This window comes from Lepisma saccharinum, chromosome 13, assembly GCF_977018435.1.
Source record: "Lepisma saccharinum chromosome 13, izLepSacc3.1, whole genome shotgun sequence".
Taxonomy (NCBI): domain Eukaryota; kingdom Metazoa; phylum Arthropoda; class Insecta; order Zygentoma; family Lepismatidae; genus Lepisma; species Lepisma saccharinum.
In genome coordinates, this window is record NC_139241.1 from 61,999,866 (window position 1) to 62,016,216 (window position 16,351).

The following is a 16,351-nucleotide window of genomic DNA, read 5'->3' on the forward strand; positions in this document are numbered from 1 at the left end:
GAACAAGCAGAGATGGTCTTCGTATACGCCAAACACATGGAAACGGTCGAGAGGCCGTACGGAATTATCGAATCACGTACCCGGACAGACAGCACCACCCAAACCAGAAAACCTTAGCAGCCGTTTATGGGCGTTTGTGTGAGCACGGGTCCTTTCATACAGGCAAACATGGAGGGCGGTCGCGGCATGTGCGTACATCAGATCTGGAGGAACATGAGCTACACGATATTGAGAACAACCCAAGTACAAGCTCCAGGCAAGTGGCCCGCCAGCATGGTGTAAGTCAAGCGACGGTGTTGTGTATCCTGCATGAAAACTGGTAATATCCCTATAACCTGCAACGTGTGCAGGGATTATCACCAGCGGATTTTCCTCCAAGGGAACGTTTTTTTGCTGGTTTTTGCAACAGGTCACCACCATATTGTGATTTCTGTCGTCAGTACTCTTCCCCGATGAAGCGACCTTTGGTACAGATGGCATCGTCAACCTACACAATCGTCATCTGTGGGCTACAGCTAATCCTCGGGCAATGGTTGAATCGTCTCATCAGCAACGGTTCAGCATGAATGTTTGGGCAGGGATTATTGTCGTCCATCTACTTGGACCATTTTGTTCTTCCACAATGCCTTAACGGACAGACGTATCTGGATTTCCTGCAGAACACTCTGCCTCCTTTGCTTCAGAATGTATCTTTGGCACTACGACAGGTAATGTGGCTGATGCATGATGGAGTGCCAGCCCACTTTCGAATTATTGTTCGTTAACACCTCAACAACATCTTCCCCAGAAGATGGATCGGACGAGGAGGACCTGTGTCATGACCCGCTCGATCACCGGACTTACACCCCCTTGATTTTTACTTGTGGAGGCATCTGAAAAGTGTTGTGTATGCTGAGCCAGTTTCTGATGTGCAGACCCTTGAACAGCGTATCCGTGTAGCCTGGACGCTATTCGGGTAAAGGCTGGAACATTCGAACGAGTGAGGCAATCCATGATGCGACGTGTTGACGCTTGCATTGCATCCCATGGAGGCCACTTTGAACACTTGTTGTAACATGGATGAAAGTCATGGCATGTAATGTGTACCAGCACTAATTGCTTTATTTCAAATTCACCGTCCATTTCCGGACATATGTTGATATGAACTTTTTTGTTTCTTTACCTGTCAGGAATCACTTCCTGAAGTTTGTCCCTATAGTTTCTGTTCACCCTGTATATACAAGCAGTTTTGATGGAAAGCTAGAGTGTTCCCGTGTCTCTATTGGATGGCGTTGTAGTCAGAAATTTCACACGGCATTGCTTCTTCTTTTATTGACAGGTAATATTTAAGAGGAATGACCCATTAAAACGAAAATAAACTAAATAAATTATTATTTTCAGAAATTTGAGACGACTTATCGGAATAGAATTATAGCAAATATACACCAAGAGTTATGTTATTCGCCAGATTTCACTGACAAAATACTAACTTAAATATTTTAGATCTCATTATTAGAACGAGGTTTCACGCCAGAGGTAAATTTGAAACGTTATTTTCAGTATTGAGATTTGAAATAATTTCTTTAGGACAACATCACCTCTCCTTCCAAGTGAGAGATGAAATTTAGTAATGAATTCCTAAAGCGTTTTAAAATTGCAAAATTCTAAACTTTCAACAGAAAATAAGCTAAAAGTGAGATAAAACATTTATTAATATACTGAAAAGTTATTAGGTTCCAAAACAATGACTTGCTAGGGTACAATTGGTTCCCTCCTCCGCTCCTCTTATTGGATGAAAATTTCAATTGTCGATGGCTTATAGAATTGAAAGAAATATTTCAGAGAAAAATATTAGGAAAAGTTTGATTTGATGTCACTTAAACATTACTTGTTCATTTGTCGTTTCAAGTTAACTTGATACACATATAGACTATCGGCACTGGACCTAAAATTGAAGTGGGACCTAAACCACTGTGCAATATACCTCCAACGCAGATCGAATCTAGATTCCCTACATGTAGGGAACAACGTTAACTCCTGTACTATCGGAGTTGTCTTTAGACAACTCATCTATGGTTGTTGATGTTATACGTCAATCTCCTTGATATTTAAAGTTGTAATGATACCCAATATAAATTTAAGGCACTTGGAATGGATTTACTTGTGAAAGAGTTGAATTAATCGAAAGCATGCTCATTTTCTGTGACAGATTTATATCGAAGACAGGTTACTTCCCGAACACACCAAATCGACCAACCTGTACTTAGCCGTCATGAATCACAGAAGAAATGTGAAAATAGGCTTGTGTGGAACATCAATTTATTGATGACGTAAGTAAAGACATTTTCTAGCAAGCCAATAAGTGTGCTTTTACAGCCGTGATCAAACCAATTCTGTAACTATTGAAAAATTGATGTTTTGTTTTGAAGTAAGATGGAAATATTAAAACGGAATCAATTAGAAACCTAGGTGCAAAGTCGTAGATAATCTCAAGCTTCGCGAACGCAAAGTTCTACTTCGATATTATTGTTGTGTACAACTATTTAAGAAGGTGTGATTGAATAGTAGTAAATGTAGGTATGTATTTACTGCTGTAGCTAAATATTACTTTGAAGATAATTGATCATCACATTTCTAACTTACTGTTGAGTATTTGATGTCAATTCAGGTAAAATACGAAATGTATGGAAAATATATATTTAAATAAATCTTATATTCATGCACTGAATATATAACAATGCGGCTAGACTCTACTTTACGTCCTTATTGCCTTTTGGTGGTAACCGATGGGAGTTAACAACACTGCAGGCTCGTCTTTGTGTCCGCGTTGTGAATGCGTGTGCTTTGCTCGTTTGCGTTCTGTGTGGTGATTGCTTCTTTGCGTTCGCGGTGCGTTGTGCGTGTGTATGGTGCACGTTTATCCCCAGTAATAATTTAGTGCATCGTTCAAAACTGTGCTTGCAGACAGCCGGCATCTCTTCGGGTAGTACCTTTTTCTTTTTACACTTTCTGTTCACGATAGCCCCACTAACCATTCACGGGTAGTCCCACGAACCATTTACGATAACCCCACAAACCATTCACGTTAGCCCCAAAAACCATGCACGGGTAGCCCCAAAAACCATTCACGTTAGCTCCAAAAAACATGCACGGGTAGCCTCACGAACCATTCACGATAGTCCCACGAACCATTCACGGGGACGAGGTATGCCTACAAGGTTAGGTTAGGCCTGTTAGGTTAGGTTCCATTAGCACTCATTTCACCCCTAAATATGTGCTTCATCATCGAAAAATTTCCTCAGTACGTTCAATTACTCATATCCGGACAACATCGGTTTTTATCGATTTCCTCCTCCAGGTAATTTTTCCTCGCTTTGGGTTTTACGTTGTTGAATTCCTTATACAATAACCTTTCCAACGATATATGACATGTATTCCTTAGGAAAAGGACGTAAAGTAGAGTCTTACCAATAATGTCTCGGTAATCCGATGTTGTTTGTAATCCGAGAAAAAAAAATTTCTTTCTAAGAGTACTCGTATAAGTGGGTTTGTGGACGGAAAGATGCAACGTCCTGGTGAGGAAGACATTTGACCATTTCTTTAAAGTGTAAGTTCAATATTGTTTAAATATTTTTCCCTAACATCATTGTTACTACTAAGTACAATCGATTTTCATAATAATACTGCATATCCCATTTTATCCTAGATTCTATTTCTTTAATATAAAATTGACTCTTAAAGTTTTAGTGCTTTTAAGGTGACATCAAAAATTTTCAGAACGAGGTCGAGTGAGAGAGTGGGTATATCAGCGGTTAACGACACTTGCACGATTTAGATTATACTGGGCAAAACTCTATAACTAAAATAGTCTTCATCTCCCAACGTGGATGACAGGTGGTTGGGGAGATCAAATATGCACTGACGATATGATGATGGGCACACTCAAGCAGAGTATGATGCTTATGGAGCTACACGTTTTATAATACAGGGTGTCCGGGCTAGAGGTATACAAAAATGTATGCTTATAAAGAAAGAACTATACATTTTATGTTGTTGGGTAAATGCTCAATCGATAGAAAATCTCCTCGAGATTTGATCGTCACCATTTCAAGGACAGCACAGTCTCTTATAGATCGCTCGTGCGCAAAAATGTTCAAGAAGAGAATGGAACATGGACCTTACCCAAGCAATGACTACAGAGTTTTGTCCCATTGATAAATGGACTTACGTGTGGGATGGTCCACGTTCCATTCTCTTCTTGCACGCCGCTGAACACGTGTTACTGATTCGAACTCTGCTAACCATAGCATACGCTACACCTTTCGTTGTGGCGTCCACATATTGACTCAAGGAATATAGAAGTATTTTAGGAAGAGCATTCCGAGACACGGAGCTCTCCCATTGGCCAGAAGCCGCAACGAGCTCTGACGTGACCAAGGGGATCTGTCAAGGGGCGGGGCTCGCGTAGCAATGGAAGCTTACGGGAAATATTTTCATTTTTAATTGTCCATATCTTGGTTCTATTAACCATTTGAGGCAGAATAATAAGCAAAACGCAAGGAATAAGACCTAGGCAATAATATGAAGAACTTTACAGCACGCAATTACAATAAATGGCGTTATACAAATCAAACAAAAAGTAATCACGACTATCCTCTTATATCGCCCCTACATTGAACTCTGAAGTTGCGTATGGGTAAATAAATACAATTTTACGTATTAAATATTTCGCTACCACACCAATACTTATTATCCTTCATACCTTCAAATTTTCACAGATGTTTGTTATTAATAATTTGTTCATTATAATTTATATATCTAGTATACATAGGATGTCGCTGTTGTTATATGACGTCGCTTTTCTACGTATTTAGGGTAACCGCAACAATAAAAATGAATGATGAAATGATAAATTTGATGGGAGCGTAGGCTAGATGAGTGTGGCAAGCACTGGCGTACGCAGGGGGCTTAAGGGGCTGCAACCCGCCGAAATTCTTAGAAAATAAAAAAATCAAATGAAGACAGTAATGAATTATAACACCAGTAATGAAGTAAAAAAACAACTTTAAAATGACCCCCAATAACTATTTTTGTGTTTGAATAACTTTTAAAACGAAGGATTAAAATGGTAATTGGAGCTCGTATCTAATGAAAATAGAACAACGACAACGGGATATCAGCGAAATTGATTTTCGGCGATACATTCTATGAAACAATCTCATTCTGTTCAGTAAAGGTTAGATTCATGGCACTGAACCCGCGTACAATTTGAATTGAATTAACATAATCCTTGAGTGAGGTGGAAATGGGTTTTGGATATTTTTTTTTTTTTTTTTTGTAGATGTGAAAATCTTTAACTAGTGATGCACACATGTTTTCGCTTACATTAAAGTTTACACTATGGTAACATTGCAGAAATATTCTACCTAAACTGATTTGTGTTTAAAAAACCGTAACATCAAAATATGTTTTTTAGAACTTAATAAATAAATAATAAATGGATAAAATGCAATGTCGTGGGAAAGCGTAATCCCTTAATAAATTCAAGAAAACTCGTGCCAGCTCGATGGCGAATCTGGTCAACCGCGTGTTCGACTTTGAATCACATCACTGAAGTTCCCGACTTGGAGTCACGTCGTGGGCATTGATGTTCTTTGTGCCTGCCCTTTCATCAATTTTATATGATCAACACTCATCGCCGCGATTAAATATCAGTAAGAATAAAAATTCATTACAACTTACCCTTCCTGTAGACTTATGATTTTGAAGACGATGCTACCCACTGTCGTCTTTTTCTCGCTGCACTTGCTTCCATGGACTTGAGTTTCATTAGTTTATTCAAAGAATTCTAATAAAAGTTCTTGTTCTGACATACAGGGAAATAATCTTTTCGTTAACTTCAGGAAATTTTGACTGAAGTACTGTCTTTAGAGTGTCCATAACTTTATGTTGCTTGGAAACAGTTGACCCATGGAAGGATGCAAACACAATCTCAAATTGAATAACTTTTTCCATATCCGAACTACTACGTGCCTCCACCGGGTACCGAACCGGAATCCCTCGATTATAAGGCGATGACGCCACCACTACGCCATCGGGGAGGCCCTCAAAATAGAAATAGATGTGGTGCCAGATTCCTTAAAGCCCCAATTGGTACACTCTGCAACAGCACAAGAATGTTTACCTTTGGCACGCTTATTCATGGTACAGACACCGAATAAACGTAATACGACCTAAAATTACTCGCTTTAATATTCAAGACAAACAGCACAAGCACTTCTGTAAACGAATACCTGATCGCTACTACTGGACCTGCAGATTTTTCTGACATCTGGGAGAAATCTGTGCCTCGAAGTTGGCTTATACCGAACAATGAAAGCCATGTCGCTTTCGGAAACTGGAAGAAATTACTTTCCATTTGAATGTTCCCAACTGCAGATATGAACCCCCTCGGTGTACGTCAAATCGTCTATCGTATATCCCTTACCTGGAGGAATCGCTAGCGTAACGCTCTATGAACTCAGAAGCGAACCTTGGTTGAGGCATGGGTGTGTATCATTGTGTGTCTTATCTATTTCATGTTTCATTTTCATTTCATTGCCCTAGTTTGCTCTATATGTCAAAAAGCGACGTGAAATAATAAAACAGATTGATTGAATTGGCGTTTTAAGTCCAGTTTAGGTACATTGAGGCTAATTGTACCTACAGTTTAAAGTGGGATCCGAACCACTACGTGCCTCCACCGGGTACCGAACCCGGGATCCCTCGATTATAAGGCGATGACGCAACCAATACGCCCTCAAAATAGAAATAGATGAGAACGTTAATTGGTTCAGTAACGATCTCGCTACCCAGCGAAGGTTTAAGGCTCGAGTCCCGCCTGGACATTGTGTCCCTTTGCGGGTGTCCATCAATTTCATCTTTTCGTTACTCATCCTCGCCTTCCAATTAGGTAAAAGTTACAGGAAAGCAACCCAAAAATAAGAAAAAAATATTTGCCTCGTAATGACGCAATTTGACAAGGACGACCGCAAGATTTTTTCACAGGAGAGGCAGCAGTGCTCAAAGAGGAAAAGGTTTTGGAATGCTATCTCTCCAGTTAAGAAAATCCTCTTAAAGAAAATTCCCCCACTAGGATAAATTACATAGACATCCTCCACCCACTGCATTTTGTCTATGATTTTGCAATATACTCGTACTTATTATGTTATGCAGCAGTAACTTCAATTAATTCTTGTGAACAATAAGTCGCCCCTGCAAAGAAGTTGCTGAAATTCTACTGCTGGAAATTTTTAAAATACAACACTACCTGAATATATGTACAATATATTGACATAATTTGATGCATGTTTCTTCCGTATCAAAAAAAAAAAAACACTACGTGTTAAATAAAAATTAAATAAGAAGGATACTGTTATAGACATTCGTATTATTGAAACTGATGGCAATATTTGCATTCCTACGGCTTAGACGTTTATTATTGCGTAACTGTAACTTCATAATAATAATAGTTTTATTCACACGCACACAACACCGAAATTTTGGAGCTTCCCGTGGATGCAACTCGACAGGACTCATACCACTGCATTTTACATACTAGTGACTAGCGAGGCTCTGGCGTCTGGACTCGTGGCCATTATAATCCTTGGTGGGGCTCGTATTGTGTTGTCCTTACATGTTTATGATTGTCCCTTCATCCGCCTCATCTTATCACGATTCATCCTCATCTTCGCGATTAGCCAGAAGTAGCAGAAAAACGAAATAATAATAAATCAATATGCATGTATGTGTCGTTCATTTAAAGACGAATTTCTACTGGGTTGATCGCTACTATGAGGATGAATGATGAACTAATGAGTGGAGAATGAGACAAACATTGCTATATGCCTTACTATGGTTCAAACTGGGGCCTCTGGCTTCCTAAAGCGTTATGCTGTCATGGAGACCCGTTATATACATGTAGAGGGACTTACTTAATCCTTTCCGTTCAATCTTGTTGCAGTTATGCCCACGCTATAATTAATTAAGTTAGTAAACTATTTGCATGAAAATATGCGCACGAGACTCTACTCCCAGCACCCTCCAGCACACACAGGCATTTAAAATTGTTTCACTTTACGATTTTTCGGGTGTTCTCTATTGTGCTAGTCTCAAGATGAGACTCTCATCTAATAATCATTTAACTTCATTGCTGTGTCTCGTAATCAAGGGGTCCCGGGGTCGATACCCGGTGAAGGCACATGGTGGTTCGGATTCTACTTTAACATGTAGGTCCAGTCCCGATTAGCTTTACTGTGCATAAAGTGGACTTAAAACACCAAATCAACCAATCAACCAACCAACGAACTTTATTGCTGCGTGTAGAAGTGTAGACAAATAGTGTTAAAGAACCAAAGACATTGATTCCCTTTTTGCTGAATTCAGCATGAATTTGTTCGTTTGCCATCCTCAGTTAACTTGAGAAGGTACGGGAAAGCAGTGAAGAAGAACTACATGTTATAAACATTGCTTCCCAAGAGTTATAATCGCCTCTATGAGGTGATAAACTTGTATGATTTTACATGTTATTAAGCGGCCCGCAGCTGAGGGATCCCCTTTTTGACGTCACTCTAGCAGAAGACCTTCACGTGCCGCCGTAGCGCGGGAAGCCGGAATAGCACCCCCTGATATTGACTGTCAGGCGTACGCTGCTAGACTTGCCAAAGCGCGTCGCATTGAACATTTGTGCGCATGCGCGATCTATACGACTCGGTGCTGACCTTGAAATGGTGACGATCAAATCTCGGGGAGATTTTCTATCGATTGAGCATTTACCCAACAACATAACATATATAATTGTTTCTTTATAAGCATATATTTTTGTATACCTCTAGCCCGGACACCCTGTACATTAGGATTTTGCCACGTTAACAGATTTTCAAAATAATGATTAAAAGAACACGAGTCGCATCCATTTCTATTTCATTTCTACTGTAGTTTCAGTTCTGTAGAAAATAGTTAATTGGACAAGCAGAGGCTTATTGTAGATTCTTCAATCTTAACGCATAGTAACGCACTCTATGCAATGATCACAACTAATTTGTATTTCTTTTCTAAGTCTGTGGTAGATCTTTACCCGTAGAACATGTGGTTCATCTTCATCGTGCTGCTTGTGCAAGGAAAGTGTTCGGAGGACTACGATTACAGTAACATAACATGCAATGGGAAGGAACATACAGTGACCAAGTATGCGGTAAGCTAAAAGTAGCAGAAAAGCGATGTAAAATAACGAAAATACAAATATATCCACTTTTAAGGGAAGTTTGTAATTTTCCCTTAAAAAAGACTTCTCCGGAGATAAATATTTGAAACTAGATAATACCTACAAGTATCTAGAAGTGAGAAAAATCTCCTGTTTCCCCGTACAAATTATTCGGTGTGCACCAAATTAATTAGGTTGTGGAAAAAGCTATATGAGGAATATGAGAGTGGTGACTATGTTTGCTTATTCCAAAGATAAACTGCCGTTCGAGTGCCTAAAACTGGAAAATAATGAAGATGCGATTGAATATTTGCATATTCCGATTGGATTGCTATTATTTTACTTTGCTCATGCCTATCAATTTTCTAGCCTATTTTTAAATCTTTTACTATCTTCCCTTCGCCTGTTTTGAAGTTTTAGTACCTACCTAGTTACAATAATTTCAAGGGCGTATTAAGAGTGGGGTCCAGACCCCGCTGGAAGACTTACCAAGTCCAAAATTAAATTAGCAAAATACACGCTTACTGTTAATTTATATTCGCAGAACTTACAAATAAGGGCAAGGATTAGATTGAGACTATACGTACAGCTTTGCATTGACAGTACCTGCGAAATTTTATGTACACCACTTCTACTAATAACACGCATACAAATAATGATCAAGGACTTTTCATCAGCTGGACCTAACAACATTTTTAGTATTAAATTAATAATTCATTTCCAACTTTTAACATTAATTTATCTGGTAGGAGAGTTTGTTCCTATACAAATTTTAGTTGTCTTAACTAGACATAAGATAGATAATGAATACGTACTGTCCAATTTATTAATATTAATAGATACACTTCGTTAGGAGAACTCCCGAAATATAGTTCTACATACATGCCTGGATATTATTACAAACAAATATATTGTTTGTGTTATTGATCTGTTGGATATTCACAGGGAAAGACTGCTAGCGGGGGTTGCACGGAACTGCAAACAGTGGACGTCGGAACGGAGCTGAAGGACCTCATCCTGGAGAACCACAACAGCCTGAGGGCGAAGGTGGCGGAGGGCAAGCAGGTCGGGCAGCCACCCGCCAAGCACATGCCCAATCTGGTGAGCACTTACAATTTACCTACTATTATCTTGACTCTTGACTGTACATCCAAGCAGAGACTATGGCAGTGCCTGGAAGGTTCAGGTTCGCATGGACTTCAAGTACAGTCTCGTTAACTGCGGTCTTGCAATCTCACAGAGAACAGCAGATGTTTATCACCGCCTCAATTTTATTTCCAAGAAACGAGCAAAAGGGTGCATTTGTTAAAACTGCACATCTGACGTTACTTCCGAGAAGTCCACACTTTAGGTCTCCTTCTTTGCCCCTTTCGGACACGGCCTAACCCTTAATCGCTCCTGGTATTTACGCCAACACCCAAACGTGTTTTCAGTCCGAAATTTGAAATTCTGCTCTGTCTTGAATAAAACAACCCGCGATCGTTCGCGGGTGAGAGCCGCGCTGACTTTCAATTTTAATTAAGTTTAAGGTACACTTAATGAAGTACACTTGTTTACAAGACCTGTCAATCATATGAACACGTGCCACTCCTGGAGCCACCCACGGAGAAAAACAGCCCTCAACTGGAACTTATACTACTAACGTATTTTTAATACTTTTTCAGGAATGGAATGACGAAATAGCAATGATCGCCCAGACATGGGCAGATCAATGCATTTGGCAGCACGACGAGTGCCGGAATACCAGAAGTAAGTAATTATATCTGTCTTAATTGCATTGCTCCCATCTCTTATATGAGGGTTGTTCGAATAATAAGGTACTGGTGCTACCTCATGAAAGCAGGTTCAATTTTCTCCCTAGCCGTTAGGTTAGATCTAAACGTTGAATATGGTTACCGGCGCTGAGAGAATAAATATATTGGGAATATGATAAAAATATCTGCATTTAGCCAGTTCTTGTTAGGTACGAGCAGGTTCTAATTTCAGGAGGGAATCCCTTCTCTGAATTTTTCTTCGCGGTTTCTGCAGTTTTAAGTTCGTCCAAAGCGAGGGAAGAAAGTTTCCCTCGCTATCTTTGAGAAATAAAATGTGTTCAATCATAATATTTTTTTTTACTATTTCTCCAGGAATTTGCAATATCAGAATTCAATGACGCTGCAATAAAAATACAGTACGAATTTCTATAAATATGCCAGTAAATAATTATATGACTGTTGCTATTTTTATTGCAGTTAAATGATTTGAAGGTCAGCACACCCACATTATTCATCGTATTGTTAATGCTGGAATAAGCCTGTCAAACACCACGGAAGGTGAAAGGGACTTGCTTTTTTTTTTTTCATGACAATGTCAATCCGCACACCAGACAATAGCCAGCTGGTATTATTCCCCAATAGAGAGAACCTGTTGGCTTTACACCTGTTGCCAGCTGTGCGAGAAAGTATTTCAAGAAAATAAGCAATTTCCACTATGGCCAGAGTTTTGGGATAACGACGTAAGACCCCCTTCCCTAGATTCGGGCCTGCGTTTATGTCAATCTTGACCCGCCAAAGAAGCGAAAATCGGCGCCAATCAATGCAGTGACTTATCTCCATACCTATCAAACATTCTCTAACGACACCCCTTAAAATATTCCACGCTTATTTATCGTCATTATATGTACCTCAACACTTTCTAAAATACGCTTATACATCAGGGTGGTATTTGAAGAGGGGGCGTGAAGAAATTTCCCCTCTGGTTTCTGCATGCCCCATCTGCTTACTAATTTTTGGCACTTTGAGAGCAGTTACGGAATTATCCCCAATTGGATTTTTCAAATACCATGGGACTTATACATGTAAATACTGCGCAAACTTGCGTCAGATATGCTGTAGATGTAGTTCATTGTAAATTTCTTAACTGGAGAACATCACGCTGCTTCTCCCTTGAATTCCAGAGAATGAGCCAGTCGGACAAAACATGGCGATGCAGGCGTCATCCGAGACTCTCCCAGACGCCTCCACGGTCATTCCCGTCATGATAAGGAATTGGTACGACGAGGTGAAGGACTTCACGTGGCCCAAGGACGGAAAGTTCACTGGCGAGTGAGTATGCTTAAATCAAAACGTAGAATATGAACGATATACAACATAGTAATTATGAGCCATATTACTAAAACACATTACTCTAAAATAAAATAACATGTGCTCCTCGCATCGCTTCCACCGGCCCAAGGTTTGAATGTCGTCATCGAAAATTCATATCCTTAAGAACAAAAGCTGTTATATATTCCAAATTCTGAAAGATTACATCCGTTTAAAAATCATTCTGAAACATTCACGTGAACCTTCGTGTGGTTTCCGTCCTTGTTGCCTAGATATTCGCAATAGTGTCGTGACTACGTAAGCCTATTTTCAATCATAGATATCTGGACAACAGGGAAAGAAAACCACACGAAGATTCACTTCAATTCTCCCTAAGGAATTTGAAACAGATGAAATTCTTCAGAATTTGGAACATCGACAGGACTTTAATGTTACAGCGCAATGGTCTAGAGCGACTTTAAGTTAGCCATCTTTAAACACATACTTCAAATTCAATACCGCTATTGAAATATTGAAATCTTTGCTGGTTCTTGTTATACCCTGTTTAAAATTGTTATTTCGTATTGAACTGTGACTATGTAATCTTCGATTCAGGCGAATAAAAGGTGGAGTTCCACTCTGCCGAACTGGCGTGAAACGTTTAAAACGAGGCATCGTCCACGTCATCAGTGTTTCAAAACCAACATACCCGCTGCGGAAGCACTGCACAGACAATTTCTCACAAGTGCAGGCGAGAAATCAGGCAAAACCAGGGCTGGCAAGGTATGACAGAGACCCGATTTCGAATCCTGGTTTAGCCTTCATTTTCCGCTAAATTTCGTACTACACTTTTCGAAGAAGCATCGTACCTTGAAATAGAAGTTACATGGCCCTTTTGCCTTCCAGTAACCTTGCGAAGACCGGCCACTACACGCAGCTTGTGTGGGCAGCTACCACGCACGTCGGCTGCGGGGTTACAACGTACATAATGGGAGAATCGGAGCCGCCCATGCACACTATGCTCCTCGTGTGCAACTACCTACCGGCTGGCAACGTCCTTGGACAGACAATATATGAAACAGGTGAGTTTCACTCTAGGGGGGTGTCCCGAATAAATTTTCTAGAGTATTTTGGTCGTAATTTTGTCATAAATGAACATTCATATTTTAATTCCAACACAGAATAGAGTAAATTACTCAAAGGTACTCGAATCACTTTACTCCCCACGTCTGAATGCTCCTCCACCTGTATCAAACCAGGGATTCTCGGGTCTCCCTTATCGCACAACGCGAGGACAATTTTGCGTTCTGACCTCACCGAGGAATGCTTTTATTGTTAAGCTAAATGTCTAAGTTGTTAGGTTAGGCTAGTTAGGTTTAGTTCTCTTAGCATAAATAATATATTAATAGTGAATTTATACTAAGAGAACCAAACTTGTCAGACCTAACCTAACAAAGTAGTAGACATTCCTCGTCTGATGTCAGAACGTAATGTTGTCCTTGCGTTGTGCGATAAGGGAGACCCTGGATTCCCTCATTAAAAGATGACAACGTTTAAATTTCATTATGTGTTTTATTGATTCTGTTACAATCCTAAGTTTATTGGATTTTCCCGATATAGTGGTAACTCTATCACCTTGTAATGTAGGGATTCCGGGTTCGATACCCGGTGGAGGCATATTGCACAGTGGTTGGATCTCACATTAAAGTGCAGCTCCAATCCAGATTATCCTATCTGAGCATAAAAAGTTTGTTTGGAATAACAAAAAAAAAAATCTCGTTATCAAATATGTGTTTAAATAGTTGACAAACAAATGATTGGTCACCAGAACCAATGTATTTTCATAATAGTGTAGAATTTGCTTAAGTTACCAAAATTCTAGTCAAAATTACCAAATTGTGTACTAACTTGATTTCTGATTTTCTTTTGTTAGATGAATCGACGGAGAGCCATGCTCCTCTTAAACTTCCTCGCATTTGGATAATGCTTCTTGCTTTCTATTGCGTCTTACGAAACAAACTCTCATCCAATTCAACATAAATGCGATGTTTGGATCAAGAAACGTCTATAACAGAGTATGAAAGACTTGCGCTCCTACCACGCAGCAAATGTGGTGCATTTCTAGATATGGAGTCCCTCCAAGTTGTCGCTGTTTACATTTCCATACTGTTTCAGATATGACCTTATAGTATGATGTTTTTACTACTCAAAAAGTAATTAAATTATATATTAACAGTCCACGATTAGTAATTTCTTAGCACCTTTTGGTTGAAAGAACCGGATATGGCTAATCATACGGGAAAACAAATTACATTGAGTTAATTATTTTAGAGATTTTATGAATACTTGTAGCGACATTAGTAGGTGTCAAACTGGAGCTGGAATTCTTCACAGCAACCACTGGCGTTCGCAGGAGGGAACTAATGGGCCGAAATTCTGAGAAAATCGCAATTTTCAAATGAAAGCAGTAACGAATTCGGAAAAACTAAAGTGGTAAACGGAGGCCCCGTCAAAATGAACACCGATTACCATTTTTGTAACTGAACAACTTTTAAAACGAGGTTTAAAATGGGAATTGCGAAATATTTTGTAGTGTATCTCGCCTCCTCCCACTTTTACAATCCCAGCCCCTTCGAAAGAAAATCCTGCGTATGCTAGTGAGAGTAACAAATGTCAAAGCATAAAATGTGGCAATGTATAGGCCTATGTACTATGTTTTGACATATTCTATAGCTGTGGTTTCCAACTTCAAAAGGTCCGAGGGCCAAAATTATATCCAGCAGTTGATTGGCGGGCCGCATTTTTTGTGGGTGGGATTAAAAATTACAAAAATTGTAAGTACTGAACTGAAAATGTAGTACTTTCACATGACCTAAATTTCTAAAATGAGGCAATAGAAACAATGGAATCACAGATAAAAATTGTATAATTACAATTTATTTCACAAAAACCCAATACTTATGGATGAATTGAAAGAAATGAAAAACACACCATACAAATAAGAATCCTTCATAGCAAGTATTCAATGTGAAAATTGAGGCCGATCTACTTGTTTTATTAAAGTTGGAATGTCCACTTCAATTTCTGTTTTTGAAAATCTCAGAAGGTGAAGCAGTGAAGCATCTGCCAGTTGGCATCTGTAGCGGTTCTTGATGAACTTTATTGAAGGAAAAGCACTTTCACACGTGTATGTGCTGCCGAACATCGATGCCATTCTTTGCCCAAAACTACGAATGTTTGGAAAGCGTTCCTTTGAAAGGTATTTGCAAAACCCTGGCCCGTTTTCTTGCCATTGTTGTTTGTAACGAGGTAGTCTTTTTCCCAACGTTCTTGATAGGTTCTATTTTCATTTTGAATCGTACGTTTTTTTGGAGATATTGCTCATTTCGATATTTGCACAAACTTTAACAATCAGTCACAGTACAATCCGAGTTGGAACACTGGAAATCTCTTCGTAGTTCGTGCGTAGTAAAACAGATCTATATAGCGCCGCAGTTTGTTTCTAAACACAAAGAGTGAAGCCTTCGCTGAAGCGGGCGAGTTCATTCCGCATAGCGAAGGGGTAGAATGCATGGCGTGAAGAGAAAGTTATGTCACTTTAGATTCTGATGATGCATTATTGACTGCAGAATCAATTCTACCTATGATATTGTCTTTTTTCACAGAGCTTCCGTTCCTTCAGTAAAAATACATAAAATTAATGTATTTTGCAAACTGGCTTCGCGGGCCGCAAAAAAATTCATCGCGGGCCGCCAGTTGGAAACCCCTGTGCTATAGTATTACATGCTAATTTTATTTCCTGTTAATTCTTGATATTATCTGCATAATTAGAAATAAATATTTGTCAGTTTATTTGCAATAAAACAGAGATTTTTGAAGATTTGCAATATTTATTGGAATATTAAATTTCCATAATACGCAATAATATCGATATATGAATAGTTGATAGAATTTTATTTCATATTCAACCATAACTTATCACGAATATCAGCATGTAATTGCATAATATATCACTATTCATTACATTCGCAGGGTAATAAAATTTTGCATCAGTTCTTAAACAAAATGC

The 16,351-nt window shown here is 39.1% G+C and overlaps 1 protein-coding gene across 4 annotated transcripts; it reads left to right on the forward strand.

Moving 5' to 3' along the window:
- Nucleotides 1-2,406: 2,406 nt before the first annotated feature.
- LOC145996989 (venom allergen 5-like) lies at nucleotides 2,407-14,458 on the forward strand. Of its 4 annotated transcripts, none has more exons than XM_083133591.1 (7): nucleotides 2,407-2,556; nucleotides 9,077-9,211; nucleotides 10,166-10,321; nucleotides 10,885-10,969; nucleotides 12,156-12,303; nucleotides 13,189-13,364; nucleotides 14,216-14,458. In XM_083133591.1, the coding sequence occupies exons 2-7, from the start codon at nucleotides 9,104-9,106 to the stop codon at nucleotides 14,320-14,322; spliced, it is 780 nt and encodes a 259-aa protein (XP_082989717.1). In that variant the 5' UTR covers nucleotides 2,407-2,556; nucleotides 9,077-9,103; the 3' UTR covers nucleotides 14,323-14,458. The 4 variants fall into 4 exon arrangements, with proteins under 4 accessions (XP_082989717.1, XP_082989719.1, XP_082989721.1 ...); XM_083133593.1 differs by having other exon boundaries at nucleotides 9,087-9,211; XM_083133595.1 differs by having other exon boundaries at nucleotides 2,407-2,552; nucleotides 9,087-9,211.
- The last annotated feature ends 1,893 nt before the right edge of the window (nucleotides 14,459-16,351 follow it).